Source organism: Patagioenas fasciata, chromosome 12, assembly GCF_037038585.1.
Source record: "Patagioenas fasciata isolate bPatFas1 chromosome 12, bPatFas1.hap1, whole genome shotgun sequence".
NCBI lineage: Eukaryota > Metazoa > Chordata > Aves > Columbiformes > Columbidae > Patagioenas > Patagioenas fasciata.
Genome location: NC_092531.1, coordinates 1,704,292 through 1,726,853, shown reverse-complemented (window position 1 = coordinate 1,726,853; position 22,562 = coordinate 1,704,292). Strand labels below are relative to the sequence as shown.

General features: G+C 38.9%; 1 protein-coding gene across 3 annotated transcripts in view; it reads left to right on the top strand.

Annotated features, from left to right (window-relative positions):
* The first annotated feature begins 225 nt into the window (after positions 1–225).
* The window catches only part of LOC139828908 (glutamate-rich protein 1-like), a 32,779-nt gene continuing 10,442 nt past the window's right edge, over positions 226–22,562 (top strand). Inside the window, exons 1-4 of one of the 3 annotated variants that reach the window (XM_071813688.1) lie at positions 226–598; positions 3,013–3,207; positions 7,744–7,936; positions 9,115–9,283. In XM_071813688.1, the coding sequence (XP_071669789.1) occupies positions 325–598; positions 3,013–3,207; positions 7,744–7,817 (543 nt within the window). In that variant the 5' untranslated portion in view covers positions 226–324 and the 3' untranslated portion in view covers positions 7,818–7,936; positions 9,115–9,283. Of the gene's footprint in view, positions 599–3,012; positions 3,208–7,743; positions 9,284–22,562 lie in introns of all 3 variants that reach the window. The other 2 variants (XM_071813689.1, XM_071813687.1) reach the window with 2 other exon arrangements.

Sequence of the window (22,562 nt, the reverse complement as noted above, 5' to 3'; positions counted from 1 at the left end):
AAGCGGAAGGGAAAGGAACTTGTCTTCTTACTCAATGCATTCAGAAAAGTTGACTTTGACATTGTAGAACTGAAAGGCATTCTAAGCATAAAACTAAGGTTAGAGCCACTCAGACATCCCAGAGTTTGAAGGGAGTAATATTTCATTGTACGCAGTTCCAAAATGCTTATTACAGATCTTAATATTTACAACTATCCTGTCTCTTTTGGATCTGCAGAGGAGGAATATCAAGGACAAACTAAGAGAAAGCGGATTCGAAGAAAGAAACAAAAGAACAGTTTGCAAAGCTCTAATAATTTACATGGAGAACAAAAAGAATCTGGAATGCAAGAGACTCTTGTTCAAGATAATTTACAGCTGCAGCAGCAGATAGACATTCCTAAAGTAAGCAAAAACAAAAAGAGGAAAATGAAAAAGAAGCGACGGAAAGAAAAAATGAGAGCAGCTGGCTTGGTAACAAAAACTACTGGTGTGGATTTTACATACCAGCCTGACAAAAACAACGGAGAAGGAGCAGCAGGTTTAAAAGACATCGATGAAAAGACAGACAGCGTTCTGGACTTCTTGCAAGCAACGCAACAAATATATTTTGTTGACAGTATGTACCACTCTCTCTCCTTTCTTTTCATGGGTATTATTACCACATAGGGGAAAACAGATGTGTGCTTTTTATTACTGTAGAACAGACAAAATCTGGTAGAGAATTATCTCTTTTGAACTCAATAAGACATAGTATTTGTCCTGTTTTCTGGTGTGTACATGGAAGAATCCACATTGATGTAAGAAACTGTGGTCCTTATCTTTTTGTGTCTCTCACTCTTTGAAAATATGCATAATATTCCTTCTTCTTTTTAATACATTCCAGTGCACTTGAGTTAAATGGACTGGTTAAAATGGACCAAATTCTTCTTTCCTCTGCAAGCAAACATCTAGAAGGATGACTTGCTTCCAGAGAGCTTCAAATGAGGACAGTAATTGCTATCCTAAACTATTTTTATGCTTACTCTCTCCGAACCAACCTACTTTGAGAACGTTTTCCTTCCCAGGAGATTTATTTGTAATATATAAGGAAATCTAGACAAACGACATCCAAGAGGAAGGAGGAAGATACTGTTGGCACTGGGAAAGTGTGTTGGCATAAAGCACTTGTGAACAAGATGAATGTGAACTGATGTTCACTGCACATTCCGTAGCACTTTAAAAAGAATTGTATGGATGTTATCCCTGATGACCTATTGAATGTTCACCTGGCCACTAAATTCCTACTGTGGCTTCCTAAAAAGCTGCTTATATGGTGCTTATGTCATGAATGCCCTTTAGAAATAATGGGGTTGTCATGGTTAGTATAGTAATGGTCTGTACATAACACCAGGTTATGTTGGCATCATCTAGAATTAAATATGTTTTCTTGAGGGCAAGTGTTCTTCAGTTACGCAGCTCAGAACATATCTTTAAAATGATTACTGTCTTGTAGAACTGGAAAAAAGTAGTGAACATTTTTTTTAAGTGCATGGCCTTGCCTGTCTTTGTGGAGCTGAATGTTAAACAGCTTACCTGCCTGTACGAGCCCATCTTAAGTCAGAGCTGTCAGCTCCTAGTCCCATAAAATTCATCTTTAGACTACAGAATTACTTTAAAAACCCTTTTAAGATGACCTCAGGGATTTCATGTTCATTTTTTTTTCTCAAGATTTATATGTAGTATTTTCTTTGCTTACTGTTAGAATATTTCTGCTGTGTCAGGTCTTCATACTAAGCCTAGTATTCAAAATCCATCCTACTTTCTGGCTGAGGTATTTCCATCACCAAAAATAAGAATTTTATTACTTCAATGTATGGCTAAGTAAGCTAAACTATGTGCATTTACTATAGTGTAACTTCAGAGTAACTGAGCAAAACTGTAAATTCACTTACAGTTGTGGAGTTAATACGTGACCCAGAAGAGTCACGTGGTAAATTGTCCACAGCTGTAGTGCTTGTTGAATTTTAAGAAAAAGTGTTGAGCTTCCAGATTTTCCTGGAAGTCAAATCCAGGTTTTTCCAGGAAGTCAAATCCAGGTTGGCAGACTGACTGGCCCTGCTGTCAAACCTGCAGATCAGGGTCATCATGGATTGCAGGAGCTTGAGAATCTGTAGAGAGAAATTCTCAGGTAAAGTTAATCCGCAGATAGATGTCACATCCATAGATCAGAGTGTGACTAATTTTCTTGTTAGGCAAATCCCAGTTTATATATAGACCTGACATTACGCGGTTTGCCTTTTCTAGTTGAGTGACTTTAACATTCCCCATTTTTTTCACATAAAATTGGAAGCCATTGCTTTTAGCAGTATTTTTAAATGGTCACATAGGATTGTATTTCTTGTACCTATGTAAGAAAGCTGAATCAGGAAAAATTTGTTCTTAGTTGGCTTGCTGGTAAAAACAGAAGAATTATGGGGAGTCTGGTTAAAGAGACAGACTATGGATTGTTGCTGGAATGGAAGAATGAATTCATGCTTTGGTACTGTAGAAACAACATATGTACTTCTCTGCTGTCTTGCATGCTCTAATGCCTGCTTTTTAAATAAAAATGTAAAATTACAATAATAAGAGAACTGAATGTCTCCAGAAGTGCTTTGCAGTAGTTCCAAGGAGTTGTTCATTGTCTCCACATTTGTGTATGTTTTTGTAATACATAGTGTGTAGGAAGTGAGAACACAGTGCATTGACCACAGTGCACTTTCTTCGTCACAGCTTCTTCCTGTGCTAACCTTGAAAATTCAGATTCCTCTTGCATTCCTGTCACTATGAATCCTATTGTCCTTTTTCCTTTTTCAGTTTGATACTTTTCCCTCTTACCATTGCTTTAGTATTGAACGAAAAATGGGAGGAGCAAGCTGCTCTTTAGTACCTGATATTTGGTTGTAAGTTGTACTAAAAAGGGAGATGCTGTCTTCGAAAAGAAAGTATGATTTGAAAAATTCTTTGTGTTCAATGAATATTTTTAATGTGATTTTCCAATTGTTTTTCCAGATAAAGCAAAATGCACGGATTCTGCTGTAAATTCAACAACTGCCCAAGAGCTTTTACAGTATCTTGAATCTCGCACCATCTCTCCCTCAGATGTGACTCTTCTGCATCAGCTGAAATCCCTTGTATTGCTACAGGATATTGAGAGATTGGAGGATGCTTTGAAAACATTCCAAGAACAATCCATGATGACTCCTGGTACGTACCATTCACTCATGTTCATTCACTGATGTTCTTTTTTGTGTGCATTAAGATTCAGATTTGTCACAGGTTATTTTACTAGGAAGTAGTAAAAAATTATATACTGATAAATGTGTGCTTATACAAGATTTGAAAGTATAATTCCCACCAAAAATGTGGTGATTTTCCCTGTTTCTTGTTTGATTACAGTCAATACAGAAACTTTTAATACTTTGTAGCAACTGTAGAGAGCAAGATTATCCAGATTCTTAAAACAGTATTTTAAAAATCTTAACTGTTTTAAGATTTAATCATGTCTAAAGCATATTTTTAATCCATTCTCTTTTTAAATAATGGGAATTAATTTGTTTGTCTTGGAGATTTCATTCATCAAGTTAAGGATTAATTTTACATGTATAAGAATCAGTAAAGCCCATTATTTCACTTCTTCTTGGTCACCTGCATGACTTTTTGTTTAGATATAAACATCTGGTTTAAGTTTCTAAAAATGTGCAGTCAGTCTTTGTAATAAATGATATTATAAAGTCATTCATAAGAAGAAAAATTATTCTGTTACTAAATCCCTGAGGCACAAGTCTGATTTCATTTGTGTTCCTTTTGTTCTCCATTATAACCCCTATAATTTTAGTAAAATTTCTTCTTGGCCAGCTAATAGTTCCTCAAGTGAATGTGGGGATCAGCATGTAGTCCATAGAAGGTATAATAATTCATTTTCCAAGTAGTCTTCAATTAAGCAATCATTGTTGCTTGTTATTACTACTTCTGTTGCATCATCAGCCAAATCTATGAGATGTGCCTCCCAAAGAATTTAATCAGAATTGAGAGGACTTGCTATGGCACAAGAGAATCTCAAGCATTTTAGATAGTGCTCTGAGTCTTTTGAAGACTTTGCTGGTAGCAGTGTCGTAAATAAGATAGCTACTATCAGAGACTAAGCAATGACATTCAAAGAGGAGACTGCTGCTTGTAACATCATTCAATAATTTACAGCATAATAGTGGCTAAAGATCCCAGTCAAGACCGGACCCTACTGCATGCTGGGCAGTGTGAAAACACAGACGAGAGGCAATTCCTGCCTGAGGGTTCATAGCTGATGCACTTTGAAAAGGACACATTTACAGTAGTGCATAGGTGTTCTTGTATTAATAAGGTTACATATGGAGTATGACAGCCCTTAAGGTTCTAATAGATCTGAAGTCTCATAGTATCAAGTATACATAGAACAAAATCCTTCTGTGCACTCAAGAATTAATTTCAAGCCTAGATTCCATCATATTAATTATAATCAGATAGTCTCATTGCATGTAATACACATTTGCAAACTAAGCAGGACCCAGCAGGAATAGTGGTAATGGTTTTGGCCTTTTATTAAATGACCTAATTCAGCTTCTGTTGATTAAATTAAAACCGAACTGTTGGAGTGACCACATTCAAGATATTATTTACAGGCCTTATCTAAATACTACTCAATACAGTAGGAATTCAGTGGTGTTTTGCAGCCTTGAGGGAAACTGCTCTATTTAGTTTTATATAGCAGAAATGTCAAACAGAAGAGAGAAGCACATTAGAAACAAGTCCATGCAACTACCCTAATTTTCTGGTATATTTGTCACTTAAAAAACAAGAAAACAATTTTCTGAGTGATTTTTAAAATTAGTTTATGTTTCTGCTGATACAGCCTGAATTTGTTTACTCTTCCATTTCACTTTTTTTCCTGGTAACTCTTGTCACTCCGGGCTCAATTCTAATCTCATTCCAAGTTCACAGTGTTGTAACCATAGTAGTTGATTTGATATTCATGAGGTACAACAACATAAGAAAGAGGAAAATACTTTGTTATAAATTATTAAAGGATAATTAAACACCTGCTAGATATTAATTTCCCTCAACAGAGTTTAACAATGCATTCCATTTGTAATTCATGAATTTCAGTGAATGAGAATATAGTGGTCTGAAATTTTACCTTGAATTAAGCTTTTATTATACTTTTTTTTTTCCTAATTTTGTCTCAAAAATAGATTGTCTTGCCCATTTTTTTTAAATTTTAGATTTCATTTCCAATGGACAGGTGATAAAAGTTAGAGTTATTACGAAAAGTTGTTGTCTCAGCAAATTGAAGTTCTTGGTATAGAAATACAGGTTAGGGCTGTTTATGAAGATAAAATGTACAGCACATCACAGTAATCTCAGGGTTTTTTTACAAGTTTGCCTGATTATCTTACCTTTTTTCGGTTTTGTTTAATTTACTGGGGTGTGATGTACTAGAAGAAAAGGTCATTCTTTATTAACATGATGAAAAGAAAACAAGTTTTCTTTATTTTAGCAAGGTGTATTATTTTTACAAAATAAACCTGTTTTATTCCTTGTAATTCAAGAAGCAATATGTTAACCCTTCTTCCCATGGTTATGCTTCTACTTAAGATGCCAGCATCAAAGGAATAATAATGCGTGCTATGTTTTGTTCAGTTTTATCTTTGATTCAAGGAAGGAAAGAACAGGGAAAAAATGAGAAGTGATCCATCTCTTTCATGTAAATGTGTATTCTCCATTAGTAAACATACCATTATATATCTTTCTTCACAAATATATGTGGTGATTTAATCTAATTTTCCACTGGAGCTACAAAGTGCCATTTAGCCATTGTGTGCCTACTGATGATAAAACCTGGTTTACTGATGATAAATTTGCTTTTCTTAGTATCTTTTTACAGACCACATAGAGTAAAGCTACGGGCTGTCCAAGGTCTGCAGATCACAAATGGAAAACCATGAACTGGTTCATGACCATGTTTTGGTATTTCCTGCACACCTCTTAGCATGTCATTCAGATTGGGAATCATGGTTCAACCAAAAGAAAAAAGAAATTATGAAGAAATTAAAAGTTTCTGGTTTATCTTAAGCTCTTAGATCTCAGTATTTGCAGTCATATCAAAGAAGGGTCTAACAGGGTTGCTGGTTGGGTCTGGAAGAATTTATGGGAAGAGGAAATTGCTAAGGAGATTAAAACAGAAAAATTATCAGCCTTCAGGTATTATCTTTAGTCGTTTTTTTGAAGTCAGAAAACATACCTGAAACAAAGCATCTCTCTGGTTAAGAGATACTGGTGGTTCTGTCTAGTTGTCATTGTCCATCGAGTTACCTTGTACTTTGTGCTTCAACTTACTCCTTCAGGTTACCTTTGGCTTTGTACTTCAGAGAACATACAAAGCTGAGATTGGCCAAGAGTTTTTGTTTGAATGTGGCTATTTCAAAATGTCATTATTCTCAGACTGTAGAAAGGAATAAATTGTCCTATTACTGTTCCCATTTATTTGGTAATCTTTAACAAAAGGTGCCTACCTCTACCTGAAGTGTCCCGTCAATGCAGGGAAGAGAATGTTGGGAAGTCAAACAGACACGTGTTTCTCATGGTGGGGGCTTGGCTGGTCACAGTCAGAAATTCAGTGGCCATTTGCGGGAGGAGGCCGGACCCCGGCAGCCTGCATGGGCGGTGGCACAGGAGAGGAGCTGGGACTGGGGAGAAACTGCAGCTTTGGAAATGAAGGGTACTTAATTCCCATTTCACGTCAATTACTAAAGCATAGGTGATCACCTAATTAAAAAAAAAAAAAACACACAACCTCATTATCTCCTAATTTATGAACTCATTCAGCCTGTACTCATCAGCTTTATTCCATTATCTGTTAACACCCGTTGTTGGTTAGCATCAAGTCTCAAATATACTCTTCCCTTGTTGCCTAGGAAATTATCACCCACAGAAGAGCCAGAAGCTTCTTTTAACTGCCTTTTTTTGGCGAATTGTCCTTTATATATGTCTCCATTGTGGGGGGTGTGGGATACATTTTGCAGACCAGAAGTAATAGAGTGACTGTGTGCCAACAATGCACAGACTGGGTATACGGAGGCCCTAAAATGATTAAATTTAACCTTTCTTTTGAATGAGCATTCAAAGAAAAGGAAATTAAATGTGAAAGCTATATTAGCATAACATTATAGAATCATCCTAAATGTGATATAATGTGATAAGAACTGTAGAAAGTCCTGTCATTAAAAATAAATGAAGTCACATACATAACCTCTGAATTAAGACAGAAGCTATGGCATTTTGAGGCTTTAATGCAGCTGTCTATATTACACAAATCATTCTCAAATGGGGCTTCTATGTGCTACTGTAAATTAAATAATAAAGTGTGAAAATACTCTCCAGACAGGAAGAAGCGCAGAAGATTGCATTCTTTTAGCCTTACCCATATGATCACGTCATTTCAATCTCTTTTTTTTCTGAATTATTGAATCATAACAAACAGGACATTCCAAAATATAGAAATAAAATTGTTTCTCATACAAATAATTGACCTCCTAAAAGAAGATGCACCTGTTTATGTAGAAATTTATATGTATTAGTCTTCAAGCTCCAATATCTGCGTTGATTTTACTGGAGTGCTAATATTTAATGGAAACACAAGTCATTTTCTTTGATGTTCAGAAATACCACAGGGGTATTTCAAAAGGAATGTGGTTTTTTTTGTTTCAGATCACACCAAGATAGTCACATCTCTGTTTCACTACTGGATTACAGATATCCTTCCTGTGAAGAACAGGAAATAAAACCTTACCCATCTCAACCACAGCGCCACGTCCACAGAATTTAAATTTAATATACAAACTCTTAATCGGGTAGCGATTGGTCAGGAAGAGCAGTGTCCATACACATTCTTCACCTTCAGGTAAATGAATTATTTTTCTGTGTTACAAACTCCAGAAGACAATAAACAGGGCATAACTACATGTGATTTTTGTGTTTGGTTGGTCAAGAACATATGCTGTGTGGCCTGAGTCTTCAGCTGGATTGGTATGTTCACTTTGGGATAAGGGACTTATCTGGAATGATAAAGTCTATATCAAGTATTTTGTTTAAGAAGTATAGTATTTTTTTGTTGTTGTTTATAATTCGATTGTTCCTTTATGGAAGGTTTCTTTCTTGACTTTCCTTGTTTACCTGATATATCCGTTTACCTAAAAACCAGAAACACATTTTTATATTTAAGCTACATATGTCTTAGGAATATATTTTTGCTGAATAAACTGCTAAATTATGGAAACAGATGAATGTCTGTCTGTGGGTCATGCAGGTACGGTTTGGAGTTATGCAGAAACTTGTGTGGCATTTTCAGAACTTCCCTCAGCCTGTGACAATCCCATGGGCATCACTGACTGCAGAATTATGGGACTGGGTTCTCTCACTGATTACTGTCTTGTCTCTCTGCAACTGAATTTGTCCATGTGTAGATGATACAGTAAATAATATCTATAGTTAGAAAATGTTTCAGAAGAGTGAAGAAAGAAATGCTTCATAAGTGAGAGGCTCCTCTCTCAGCTAAATCATTCACCTCAGAGCAAACTGTTCTTCAAATCTTAGTGTATTAGCTTCCTCATCAGTAGGATAGGGGCAACGTATTTATCTCTTCCAACACGTGCTTGGAAATACATTACTGACAAGACCATATAAACATTGTGTAGGGTTATTTGTTTGTTTGTTGTTTGTTTGTTTGTTTTTAATTATATTGCCTGATATATCCTATTGCAAGGCATTGTTTTTAGTGATGCTCAAAAATGTGTAATAAAAATACAGTCATACCTCTTTCTCATTAATTGAAGAAGTTAGAAGTGGTTCAGTAACATGCCAAAGGATTGCAGAGACAGAAGAAGTGGTCTTATGGCTAAGGCAGCTGTGTGCAGCTCAGCAGAACTTGAGTTAGGTCTGTATTCACTAAGAAATATATTTAAACCAGACTTCGCAGAGGGGAAATGAGTAGTATGTTCCCTGTTTTAATGCTTCTGACTTGCTAACGCATAGGCACTGAACCATAGCTGTGACTTTTCACTGAGATCCTATGTGCCTCAGTCCCATATCTGCAGAATGAAGAAAATATTGCTTGAATGTGAACTACCTGGATATTCTATTGACAGACCCCACAGGAAATTAATCACTTCATCCTCAGATTAAGGTTTGAATGTCATGCAGTAAATGAGGCCAAGGAACTGCACAAAAAGGATATGCAGCAATTCATTAGGTAAGCTTCATCTGTCCTGTACTCTGAACATGAAAAAATAAATGAGATAATGTAATTAAAGACAGTGTTTTGAAACACAGGTACAAACTATGTCGAATTAGGACTGTACAAAGAGCTGTAGCGTCTGCATTTCCTGATGCTCAAGTGACTGTCCCGAGGGATGTTATACATCTGCTGCCTTGGGGGGACCCCAGGACCTGGGAATCCTGCTTGTCCTCTGGATCCCAGGCTGGTGCACCTGGAGACGTGGGTGTCTCTCCATCCCACGCCGGCAGAGGTGACTGTGGGTTTCAGGTTTCCAGGTTCAGCTGGTGGTTCGGCTCAGCACGTATCTCAGGGACACGCTCCCATGGCGGGCTGCACGGGCTGCCAGGGACAGGGCGCTGCCTTTATCAACACCCATGAGTAACCCTGCCAGGACTCACGTAAAACACAGGCAAAGCTGTCTTCTCCGACTGGCTGCAACTGAAATTCACAAGTGACCACACACATGCCCTTCTCTTCCCAGATTCACAAGTGCACCCCTGTTCACAGATCCCTTGAATACCAGCCCAGGCCTCTCTGGGATCCCTGCCTGGATCCTAGGCCCTCTAACCAACCCTATGGGTCCCCTGCTCACCTGCTTGTCCAGCCTGGCACACACTGTCACACGTTCACACACTCATCTCACAAGCACTCACACGCTCGTCTCACAGCTTTGTTTGATGCTTTAATTTCTCTTCTTTATTATTCCTGTTGCAGTGTTCAGCCACTTCGCATAATAATAAAGCAATTTTTTAAATTATGCTGATTTTTAAATATTATAAGCTGCGTACAGAGGGGCAGCTTTGGGTCTCATTGCCAAACAGAAATATTTAGTATTATCAGTAGTCTAATCTGAAAACGTGACTAAAATTTCGCAGGTCAAAAATGTACTTTGCTTGAATCGAGTAATAATGGGGAAAAGCCTACTTTCAGTCTCTTTTTTTTTCTTTAACTGCTGTAAGAGCCTTATATTCCATGCAGAAATCAGCTGGTTCTAACAAAGCAAGCCTGGGAACAGTTTCAGAGCACAGCTAGTTAGAGCCAGTGATATCTGATGTCTTTGTAAATGACCTGCAATAGGAACTGAATCGTACACTTATCAAACCTGCCACTATTATGCTAACAGGGATTATAAAGAGTAAATGATAAAGTAAAATCTGAGATGTTGGAGCGTTTAGAAAATTGGACCAAATTCAGACACATAAATTGTAGATTGGCGTTGTAGATAAATGCAGTCACGTAAGAGTATATTTGTTTTTGAAACAAGCATGCCAACAGTGGTGTGCTGAAGGGCAACATGCATAGGGACACTTGAGAGCAATACAGAGCAGAAAGATCCAGTTTAAAAGCATTACTCATCCTATAACAATAACAATTAGGCAATGTACTAAAAATGGTAGGAGGAAGGATTGTTTTGTTCCCTGTTCAATATTTGCAGTCAAAAAGATTTTACACACCAGAATTTTAATACCTGGTCACTTTTCTGTGCTGCTTCTCTAAAAGAAATGGTGCTGAATCTCCCTATGCCTGTTGTGGTTTATTTGCGTAGCGGTATAACCAACACAACTGGAATATGAAAGCCAGAGAATTTAAATTAATATCCACCAATGAACACAGTGTGGTTTGCATTTCACTGTACATGGCTCTTTCAGCATAGCAATGAAACATTTATTGCTTTGGATTTCCATGCTAAACTAATAAATGGCAAAGGAGATGGCTGTGAATTTTTCCTTCATCCTCATCATTCAGCCTAGTGAATGTAGAGTATTGTGGAATTTCCGAGGAAGAGTTTTTTTAGTGGACTTTGCATCAGAGAACTTTATATTGAACTGTACACACACTGTTATCAGTATTTCAAACTTCTGGGAAGATAGAACTTTAACATTTTGTTTTTAAAAACTACATGGACTTCAATAGTCAGAAGAATTTAAGGATCAACTAGCAAGTAGCCTACATGTAGCTTCAAGAATTAACTTTCTAGTTGCATAATTAAACATTACACAGCAAGGAAGGAACAGTAGCACAGTGGGAGAGAAATCAGGCTCTGAGTAGGTGGTGGTTCCTTCCCAAGAAAAACCACAGGGGCTGAAGTAGTTTTGGGCATCTGTAGTAGTGAATATCTGGTCACTATATCTGTATGCAAAGATAAAAGTTTGAAGCCATTATCTCTCTGTATAGATACATGTTTTATTCTCAAAATTGCCTGTAAGACCTTAATTATTCTCTTTTGTGGATGTTTAATGTGGGAATCATCCTCTAATGTTACAGGTTTTTACTGTTTCATAAGTGGTGCAGTATTTTATATAGTACTTTCCAGTCATGTGGAGCTATCAATTCCTTAATGTGTTTTCTGTGACAGCTGGCTTTTCTCCCCTGCACCAGTGCAAGGGAGCACTGCTCAGCAGGCTGGATCTCTGAAATGACATCTGGGCGAACAAAAAACCAAAAAGCTTTTAAAAAAAAAGAGAGACAAGGAAGGAAAAAAGTGGTGAGTGGCAGCATGAAGGCAGAAAATTGTTGTCTTTGGCTGAAGAACACATATTTCATCCAGTAATATCTGGTATATTATAAAACCAGTCCACAGAGGTATAGTGGAAAGTGGTGTGTGTTATGCTTGTACAGTGTGCTGCACATTAGGTGTGACAACAAGGAGCGGTACTGACAAAAACAGGAAGAGGTTGGAAAAATGCATTATGTTTAATATTTAGGCCAACCTCAGATTATAGCTATGTATATTTTGTGATTAATTGCTTCAGTCCTAGATTGCACTAAGGAGGGAGCTGCATTGCACATGTTTATGCAGCTCATTTGGCTTAATTGCTAACTACTTTATCCTCTGCATTGCATCCAAGTAAATTTTGTTGAATAGGCTAATTGTATTGTCTGAGTATTTCACAATTTTTAATATATGTTTTTCTTAGATGAAAAAAATATATATTTTTAAACTGCTAGATATATGGTGAACTAAGCCATGGGGAAAAAACAGTACATAAGTATAAAGAAAAAGCAGAAATTTACAAATGGTGGTGTTTGTGTTTCCCATCTCTAACGATCTAGGAAAGAACCATATATTCTGTGATTACTTGAAAACAGTGTAAATGCACCACAGCCAGTCAAGGTCAAGTATAGCTTTAATAAGGACATCCTCCAAGTTGAGTGCTTAACTTTGTAGAATTAATAGTCTGTAGTCATTTTAATGAACTGTAAACATTTATAAAATGTATAAGCAAGCAGTAGTTCTCCTTTACATTATTACTGCAGTGCTACATCCTTGTTTAGGGTACATAATAAAAAAAAAAGTGTTATCTAAGATCGAAGAGGACCATGCAAAAATAGAGAAGCAATGAATCTGTGGTTCAATACCTTCTTTTCTGTTGCATCAACCAGACACTGGTTTCTTCACCGTCAAAATCCTTGTCAGTCTTCTCAGTCCCTTAGACAGCGCACAGATGATTCCTCCATCCTCTCACCCTCTGGAACCAGCTTCTATCACCCACTTGCTGCATTTTCAGATGAACACATTTGTGCTTTTTCCCACAGTGCCTTTCCCAGCTCTCTGCAGAGCACTCTTCCTTTTGTTTTACTTCTGTTCTTTAGAACTCTTGCTTTGCCATCATGCTGCCAAAAAGCTTCGCAACAGCTGGGTCAGTAGTGTGCTAAGCCAACTACCTACTGTGCTGACTAATGTTGCTGTGTTGTATCTGTTTACTCCCACATCAATCTGCCTGTTTTCTCCTCTGTTTTCTCCTTTCTTAAACTAGAAGCCATTTGAGGCACGATCTGGCCTGCTGCTCAGTGCCCAGCACAGTGAATTTCTATTACATCCGAGGTGCCAGTGTGCCAGGGGAATATAATAGGCCTAACTACAATCAAGAACATGCTAGAACATGTAAGCAAGGCTGCTGATATTTAAAAATGGCATAATTTTACATTGCACACATGATCAGTCTGGTAGGACAGGGGCCTGGTTCTCCCTAGTGGACACTTGGGAGGCCGTGTTCATCTGCAGCTTGCTGAGGAGAGCTTGGAGGCAGCCGGGGTGGGATTCATTTCTTCTGATTTCAGATGTCTACAGTGTCTACTGAGCTGCCTATCCCAAAGAACTTTATAATCACTGGGATGAGATACATACTTGTACAGCCCAATAGAACTGATTGCATCTCGATACCTATTTTAGCAAAAGAACAATGGTACAAGTAGGAGAACTTAAGTCTTTTTGTTGACTGTTATGGCAGCATAAACAGGTAGGTCAGATGGAAACATCTGCATTGCAGGCATCTGGATCTTGTAAAAAAATTCATTTACTGCATCTGAGAAAGGGACAGGAGCGTACATGTCCCATGACCAAAACATCCCCTGCTCCTAGTGCTGGTCTGGCAGTGGCAAGCTCCTTCCACTTGTTCAGGGCTGTGACCCCCCCTCTCCTTTCTGCTTTCATATCTTCTCTTAGGAAGCCATTGCCTGGGAATGTAAAAGGGAGAAGGAGAAGAGTAAGGAGCTGTTGTACAGCCGTAATTGGAACTCGCCCAACATGACCTGAGTGGGTGCTTCTCCTGCTCTTCCTCTTGTTCCCTTCATGTGATCATGCACAAAGTGGCCTCCACCTCTTCTCAGGCAGGCTCAGTAAAAGATTGCTGTGTGATTAATTCCTCCTCCCAGTAGCACTAAGTAAAAGCGAATATAAATGCACAGAGGAGTAACCATTGCTAGGAAGATCAAACGGATCACCCATTACTGATGATGTAGAGAATGAATCAATAGCAAACATATTTTTTTGAAATCACAGGTGTAATCACCGAACTCTGTAGGCCCAGCAACAGCTGTTTGATCTCTGTCTGGCATGTTGGAGCTTAAAATGAAGGTCATATTCAAATCTGATTGGAATTCAGGGAAGGCATCTTAGCTTATTACCATTATTATAGTGCTGGATTCTACTTACATTGGTAAACAGTTTAAAATACTTGACATGTTATTCAATTAAATCAGTGATTGCTAACTGACAGACCAAAGTGCATTGATTTTTCCAACCACATTAAACTAAGTACATGGCACAGTGTTTCATTAGCCTGTCTGCTTAACCCTTTCACATTTAATTCAATTACCCAGTATAAAATTAAAGTGTAAAAATTTAATAAATCTAGATTTCTAAATTAGAAGGCATTGCAAGGATATATTCATCTCAATAGTTTCTGACATATATTTATTACTGGGTGATTTACAGTCTGCTATATATCATGTTGTTATGCAGATGGCAAAAGTCACTCAGAAAGTTTTTTCTCTGTATTCACTCAGTAAATGGATACATTCATAGAGGGTAAGATTAAAAGGGCATGAGATTATATTTTTTGACCCCATCGAGATCCCTGGTCATAAATTTTCCTTTTACTTCAGGATGAAGACCAGTAACTCGAGTCTTACAAAAGCACAATTCAATTTGTGTATTTTGCTAGAGCAAGTCTTCTGCAGAGACAGGCAAGCGTGGTTTAAAGACGTCAAGAAATGAAGACTTAGCCCCTTCTCTGGTGTTTTATTGCAGAACTCAACCACTCTCACGGTTAGAAACATGCCTTATTTTAAATTTTAATTTGTCTAGATCTAACATTCAGCCATTAATTCTTGGTATGCATTCCTTCACTAGATTCGGTAGTCCCTCAGTAGCCACTATTTTCTGTACATGAAAGTTTTTGAACACTCTAATCAAGCTACACTGCAACTTCCTTTTTGCTACCCCGAACATTATCTGCTTAAGTGATTTGCTTTAAGACATTTCCTACAGCCTTCAAATTGTTTTTGCGGCTCTCTTGTGCATTCTTCCCTCTTTTTTTCCCCACCATTTAGAGAACAAGTGTGCTGGAACTGCACATAGAACTTAATTTAACATCTCAGCAGTGCCAGCTTTTGTACTGACTACTCCATTGTGTGTGCGTCCATTCTTTGCCATAGGATTGTATAGGGAGTCCATGTTGAATCGTTTGTCATAGTAGACAAGTATTCTTGACATGTATTGCTTTCCAGAATTTAGTTCTGGTTCCGTACTTCTTGTTCTTAAGTTCCTGACTTTCTGTTTGGCCATATTAACATTAATTTTCTTTGATTGTGTCTAGATTAGTAAGTGGTGGATTGTTTTGTGTGCCTGTACTGCTTTCATTAGCCTCGACGATCTGCTAATGTTGGTGTCGTCTGCAGATTTTACCACAATGTCTTTATGTTTACTTACAGATCATTAATAAAAATGCTGAGCGGTGTCAAGCACTACTAACTTCATTCAATCATGATTCCTTATTTATAACTTTTTTCGAAAACAGAAAACTGAGATAACGTAGCAGATTTCTTATAGATTTAATGTGTACTTTATTGTCTTCGGTGCTTTTTTGTTTTGATCAGGAAGTCTTGTGGCACTAGGCAACTTCACAGGAGTATAAAAAGCACAAGGTGTAATGGTTGTCTGCTACTGTCAACAAGTATTTCTTCAGTTTTCTACAAGAGCAAGCTTTAATTTTTTTAGGTAAGGATAAGAGTCTAAACTAAACACACTCTACAAGAAGCTATAGAATTGTGTTTTACAGTCTGTTTAAGGGAAAGCAGAATAATTGAAAAAGTGTTCAAATCAAATAGCCTCTAAAGTTTGTCTTATGTGGTTTTAATTTATTGCTCTATGGGGAATGATTTGGTTTAGTTAAGAATGATTGTTGTGAAAGATTCCGTATTTTTAAACATCAAAGGAAAATTAGTATTTCTTTTTTTTACTGCAAGATACGATCCATAGCTTTAGTTATGCAGGTGTGTAGTGTGTGCATTATCTGTTGTGTTGCATTTCTTCCAGCTGGTAATTGAAGAAAGATTAACTTTACATGATTAACTGCTGGTGAATAAAACTGGTTTGAGACTTAGAAGTTTGCTTAGGAAGTTGCATTAACACTTTTATAGAGCGATATGCAAATGTTCACTTTTTTACAGAAGCAGTTCTCTGAGTGCATTTCCAGGCCATAGCACAGACGTGTTAAGTGTCAGTATCAGCATTAACTGTCTAAACCTTAAGCTATTGTTGGAGACTGGTGTAGGGATTCATCACAAATACTCATTGAACTTCAGCTTAGTCTCCCAGCTCCTGCTGCTCACAGAGCGCCAAGTTGCAGTTGGTGTCATGAATCAAGATGCAGGCAGCCTGAACGTTTTCTCTTGGAGCTAGAAATGGCAGAGAGAAGTCTCGTTTAATATCTACCCGGAGCTGTCACAATCTGGAAAGAAGCAGGAGCAGATTCTCAGGAGGATCCTTGTATGAGACAGAACTGCCGGTGGGATTCCCACTTCATCACAGTGGTTCATCACCCTCACGGCTCCCTGGAGTCAAGGCTGTGTCACAGCCTGGCCCCAAAGCTACACAGCGGAGCAACAGAGGAGTAATAACTGCATAGCAGTGCAATAAACAGCAAAGCCACAGTAGGGCTAGTTGTTACAGGAGATAAACATGAAAGGAAAAGGATTTTAAAGCAACTTGCAACTGGAAGTACTGCGCCTGCACCAGCGACAGCAGCCTGCTGTTGAAAGGCAGAGGAGAAAACTGAAGTGTTTTGTACCAGAAGTTACAAAAGAAAAAGAGCCAAAGAGAAGATGTATTCAGAGCAATGCAGTGATTCATTTTCTCAATGTGAATAAAGCAGTTCTCCTGCTTTATTTGAGGAAAGTCTAATGGCTTTAGCAGAAATGGCTGTATAAACCCTCACATAAAAACAGCCCAGAGCCTCCAGCTCCCAGGTTCTGGCTCTGTGTGAACACAGAACATGCCTTGCAGGACTCCAAAAGGTTCCTTAACTCTCCCCTGCACTGGAAGCTGTAGGGAAAAAACATTGTCTGTCAAAATGCCCTGGCAGTATCCTTTCTTTCAGTCTGATTCCCTCATGCATAAGCAGAAAACATCGAAGTTCAGTATCAAACCAGAAACATTTCAGGTGTCCTTGTCAGAGTACCTGAGACACAAAGACTTAGGTGACTGTTGTGTTTCTGGAAGTCCCGTGCCCATCCACTTTCTCCATCATTTGCGAGGCCTTGCCCTGTTTCGCAGAGTGAAAATCAGTCTGAAACCACCTTGCAGGTGCCATGGGATGAGAATCAGAACGTGGGCAGATCCTGGGAAGCAGCTGGCAACAGTGCCTTACCAAGGTGATGTGAACAGGAGAGAAGGAGACACGGGGCTGTGTGGGTGTAGCTTTTCCCTTGTAGGTTGTGATGGTGACTCGCAGAGCTGTTCTGCTCTGACCACAACAGTGTTCTTGTGGATAACCTGAGACTTGCACTTTCAAAGAAGAGTGGTGGGAAACTTGGGAGGTAAAAGTCACAAAGATGAGATGTCATTGAGCAAGTATCTCGAAGAGGATAATTCGTCTTTTGAGTAATAACTAAGTGTCCTCTGTGTCAACCTTGATGCAGCTCCAGCTGTCTAAGGCTGATCCAAATCATAGGAATGGCTGTTATCCAGAAATCATAGATGCTTTGTACATCAGTCTCTTGCATAGTATTTTGTTTGAAGCCAATCAAAGTCTGAAAAGAACCCTATAATACTATAAAAACCATTAACCTATTTGTTAGAAATCCAAACTAGGACAGTCTTTGCCACCATTTTTTTTTCCTCTATAAATTGTTGTTATTCTTTGTGTATATCCAAGACAACAAGCAGGTCACCTGAAAAACCAGCCCAATAAAAACAGTCTACCCACAGTTTCTGTTTCTTCTCTTTGGGTTCAAATATGGGTTCTGAATGTTGTCTCAGTGCAGGGACTGGTGTGCTCGCATTGCCAGTGTGCCCTGCAGGGACATTCATTCCATGTCCCAGTCTGTGCCTGCGCACAGGAGTCACTATGGGGGAGCTGCTGTTCTGAGCTCTGTCCTAAGGCAACGGAAATGTCTGTGGTCTGGCTCTCAGCTTGAGAGTATTGTGCACCAGGATATTAACTGTAAAACTGGCAATATTGCTTTGGTGCAGAGTCTTCCTCTAGGCACCCACAAGACAGATGGCTTTATCAGTGCACAGCCATTCACCTCTGCATTGCAATTGGGAAGAAATACAAACAAATTTCCAACTATCTTTGCTAAGCAATTTTACAGCTGTCTATCTGAAATTAAAGCACCCTCCCTTGGTTGTGCTTTGCATTTTTATAGTGACTGGCAATTTTTTTTTTCCACAATGCTACACTCAGCCTTTCACAGAGTTTTTAATGCTCACAAAAATATGTGACACTAAGTTAATGAAGATGAGTGCTTCAGACTGTAGGGAACCAAGCAAAGGAGGATTCTGCATAATCTGTATAATTGGACGCTTCCTATAGACCGGTGCAAAACCCAAATTGTCTCTGTTAGGGAAACAATTTTGTATAGAAGTTGGGAGGGATGAATTGATGTGCACCTGTGGGAAGCAGAGCCTGTAATGAGGGGCAGCTCCCAGCCCGTCAGTCCTGTGTCCCCTGAACTGACCTGTGCTCCGGTGTCTGAGGTGGTATGAGCCAAGGACTGAAGCAGCGCCTTTCTCAGTAACTGAGGATCTGTCTTTGGCTCAAATGAATGGGAATCCATGAACACATCTCTCAAGGGAGTTTTCCATCAAAAGCTGTTCATAGCTAAATTTTAAGATGAAGCAGTCAGGGCATTTGCACCCCCTGGCTATTGTAGTACCTGTGCTCCAGTTTCCAAATAAAGTTAACACAAACTTGCCATAAGTGAGAGGGAAGACTGGGCCCTGCTTAGCTGGTAGTACCACCTCAACCCCAGGGAAAAAAGCAGTTGTCTGAGATTTCTATAAGCTGTGAAATGGGAGGAGTTTGCGGTCAGCTCTGAAAGTAACTTGAAGGTGGAACAGTGTCACAGCAGCTCCTAAATCACAGAGAAGCCACGCACTGAACACAGTCTCTGTGCCTCTGAACTGGAGAAGTCCGTGTATGATAATTGGTAAAAATCTTGCTGACAAGGGTGTGATGCAGGAAGGAGGTAAAAAATTCCAAGGAGTATTTTTTTTTCCTTCATACTTGGCAGGGGATGGGGGGGCGGGCAGTGAATCCTTCCGCATTTCCTGCCTTGGAGAACTGGAGAAGGAGTACGGGAAGCTCAGAGGAAGCCTTCCCTCTCACTCTGAGCGAGGAAGGAAAACCCCCAAATCCCAACAGCTTGTATTTCAAAAAATCCATTATTCTGCACGTCTGGGAAGGCTGTTGGTAAGAACAGGGTAACGTGAAAAGGAGAAGCAAACATGTAGAGCAAGTACGGAAACAGGGAAGAAAATTAAAAGATCACATCTGACTTGAAGAGTCTTCTTTACTCATTCTTCATAAAGAAACTTTTCTTTTCATTATACCCTTTTTGCCCTTTGCTGTGTCTTTTTCGAGTCTGCTTCTTGCTTTCAGAGATGGGAGGACCAAAACTGCCTACGTTATTAAAAATGCAGGTTCATCATGTTGAAGTGTGCCTTGATTTGTTCTCTAGTCCTTTCCAAATAAATTCAGTTGCTTTCTCGACCCCTTACTGGGTACTGAGTTGACATTGTCATAGAAATATTTCATTCCTGAACGGTCCTTATCAGTTTATGTAATTATGTGCACCACTTTGCTATATCCCACACGGAATTTCATCTGCCATTTTATCACAAGTTGTTCATGATCTTAGTGTTCTTCTGCTGCTCTGCACAGTCAGCTTTCAATTTTAGTCCCTGTGATAAACGTAGTGGCATCAGCAGTCTTTGTTCCCCCATTATTCATCACCTTTTCCAGGTCATTTAGGACTTTGCTGAGCAGCACAAATCCTGGCACGAAGTCCCATAGAATTGCTTTGGCGATTTCCTTCCAGTGGGAAAACTTTGCGTCCCTGCTTTTTCTTTTGTATCTTTTAATTGTTTCTTTATTCAGATGAGGATCTTTGTGGCCCCTGAGACTTCCTTTTTGAGAGGTTTTTTTTTTTTTTTGCAATGAATTTTTTAAAAACGCACTTTAGTACACCTTGTCCGTGTATTCATTGATTCCTCAAAAAAAATGCCAGTAGGCTTGTGAAGTGTGTCTTCCCTTTACAGAAGTTCAGTGGAGTGCTTCCTGATATATTTTCCCATGCATCTACTCATTCTGTTCCTTGCAATGGCCCCTCCTGATTTGCTGAACGAGGACATGAGGTTTGCCGGTCCATAATTCCTCAGATCACCCTGGAATCCTTTGTAAAAATGAGCCATTTCACCACCTTCCAGGCCCCTGGCACTGGGACAATTCCCAGTGCGAGGTTCCACACCACGGCTCACAGTTGTGTTATTTCATCCTTCAGTTGGTTCAGGGCTCTCAGGTGAACACCATCTGGTCCTAGTGAGCTGTTAGCGTTGTGCCAGGGGAAACAGCGTCTCTGCAGAGAGCTCTGTGCGGAGCCCAGGGTATCGTGCTGAAGCGCTAATGTTCGCTTCTTGTTCCCCTCTTGTTTTGTTTTCCACTCCTAGGTAATTCAAATTCTGTTTTAATCACTTCTGCTTAGCCTCGCAGTCAGACAGCCACAACGCCTAATCAGAGTAAAGGCTACCTAATGCAAAAATAAATGTTATAGAAATGCTGTTCTTTTGATTAATGTAGTTTTCATTCTTTATTTCCTGCACAGATTGTTTTATCCTCTTCTTAAGTGGATGAATCTTCCCACGTTCAGCTAGAGAGTTCACAACATAAGATGTGTACCTCTACGCAGGATTATGCCTAAATATAGATTACCAATCATGTTAAATAGCCACAAGTGTGCTGGCACGATGCCATGCCAGAAATAATAGATGTCTCTTTAAAGGATTAGAACGTTTAAATAGGAATATGGATAGTAAGGGATGGGAACCATGTGTAATCAGAAAAGTAAAGGCAATTACAAGGAAGCAAAACAAGGGGACATATCAGAAAGTGTTCAAGAACGCAAATTCATCTAGCAAAGTTCCCACTGAAGCCATGTAATTTAGTTTAAAGCTTTGAACCATTTTCTCTAATACTTGGGAGGCTTCAATAATTTGTATTTTCTTATATTGCACTTCAAAGTCTTACAAGAGAATTTACAGACCTTTTGTGTTTTGGGTGGACTAATTCATTAGCCTGTAGCACTGGAAACATGCAGCATGCAGCAATATATATCAGGATGGATCAAAGCATTTACAGTTTCTTAATTAGAAACTGGTTTTAGATGTTACAGATCTAGATATCCATTACTGCTAAATGTAAGTAACTTTCCTAGTGGATCGCAAAGGAAAACTTCAGAACCTCTCCATGTGCAGATACATTTGCTTATGCAGGAATGGTAAACATCGATAAAATTATCTATTTTTATAATGGCTCCAGGTTCATTTTAACTGTGATCGCATGTAGAACAAGTTCCAGCCCTTCCAAAAAGAAATTCCACAGGTTTGTTTAGAAGGTGGATCAGGTGCTTTGAAGTGTAGACCTTAAAGTTTGGGTTGAAAAAAGAAAAAAAAAAAAACACAACACAAAACCAACCAACTTTGTAGGATTCATGACTCACAATTTATGAAACCATATGGGGTATAGTAACCCACACATTTTGACTATCTGAGATTTTTTTTTTAAAAGAACAGAGAGGTACCAGTGAAATGATTGAAGCCGTTCACTTCTCTTGTAAATCAGTGCTTTAGAATTAAAACTGAAATTGTGGTCGTGCTTTGAATGTATCTATATTAATCTTCTTAGAATAAATCCATCTCCATTCCAGAGCCCTGGTACCTCAGACATCATTACTATTTTTTCACACCATGACTGTGCTCTGAAACAAAATAAAAATGTCCCTGTCTACAGAAGAGCACAGGATACAGTATTTTAGGGTCTTTCTCATACCCAAAAGATGGCAGTTCTTTGCAAGCCTCCCAGTCATTTGCAGCATTGCAGGAGATCTTGTGGCCTTTCATCCTTGGCTGCCATGCCCAAATATCTGCACTTGCAGAACTGCGTGTCAGAAAGCTGCTTCATGAGCTCTCGTTTGTGTGCTTCACAGTGGAGATTTGGCATGTGTGTAACAGGGTTGCAATGCGGGACATAAAGTAGGAGGAAGAATCCTGCTCGTGCATAGTTTTACTGATGAGAAAGTGTCCCAGCAGCAATATAGAACTGCTGGGAATGGTCTCTCCAGCTTTTCACAAACAAGTGGTTCAGATTCTAAAGGCTGTGGGCTGTGTGTATGTGTGCACTGCACAGGTTACTACCCTACGCAGCTGTACACTGCGTACACTGTACAACCCATAGCTGTGTACCAAGCC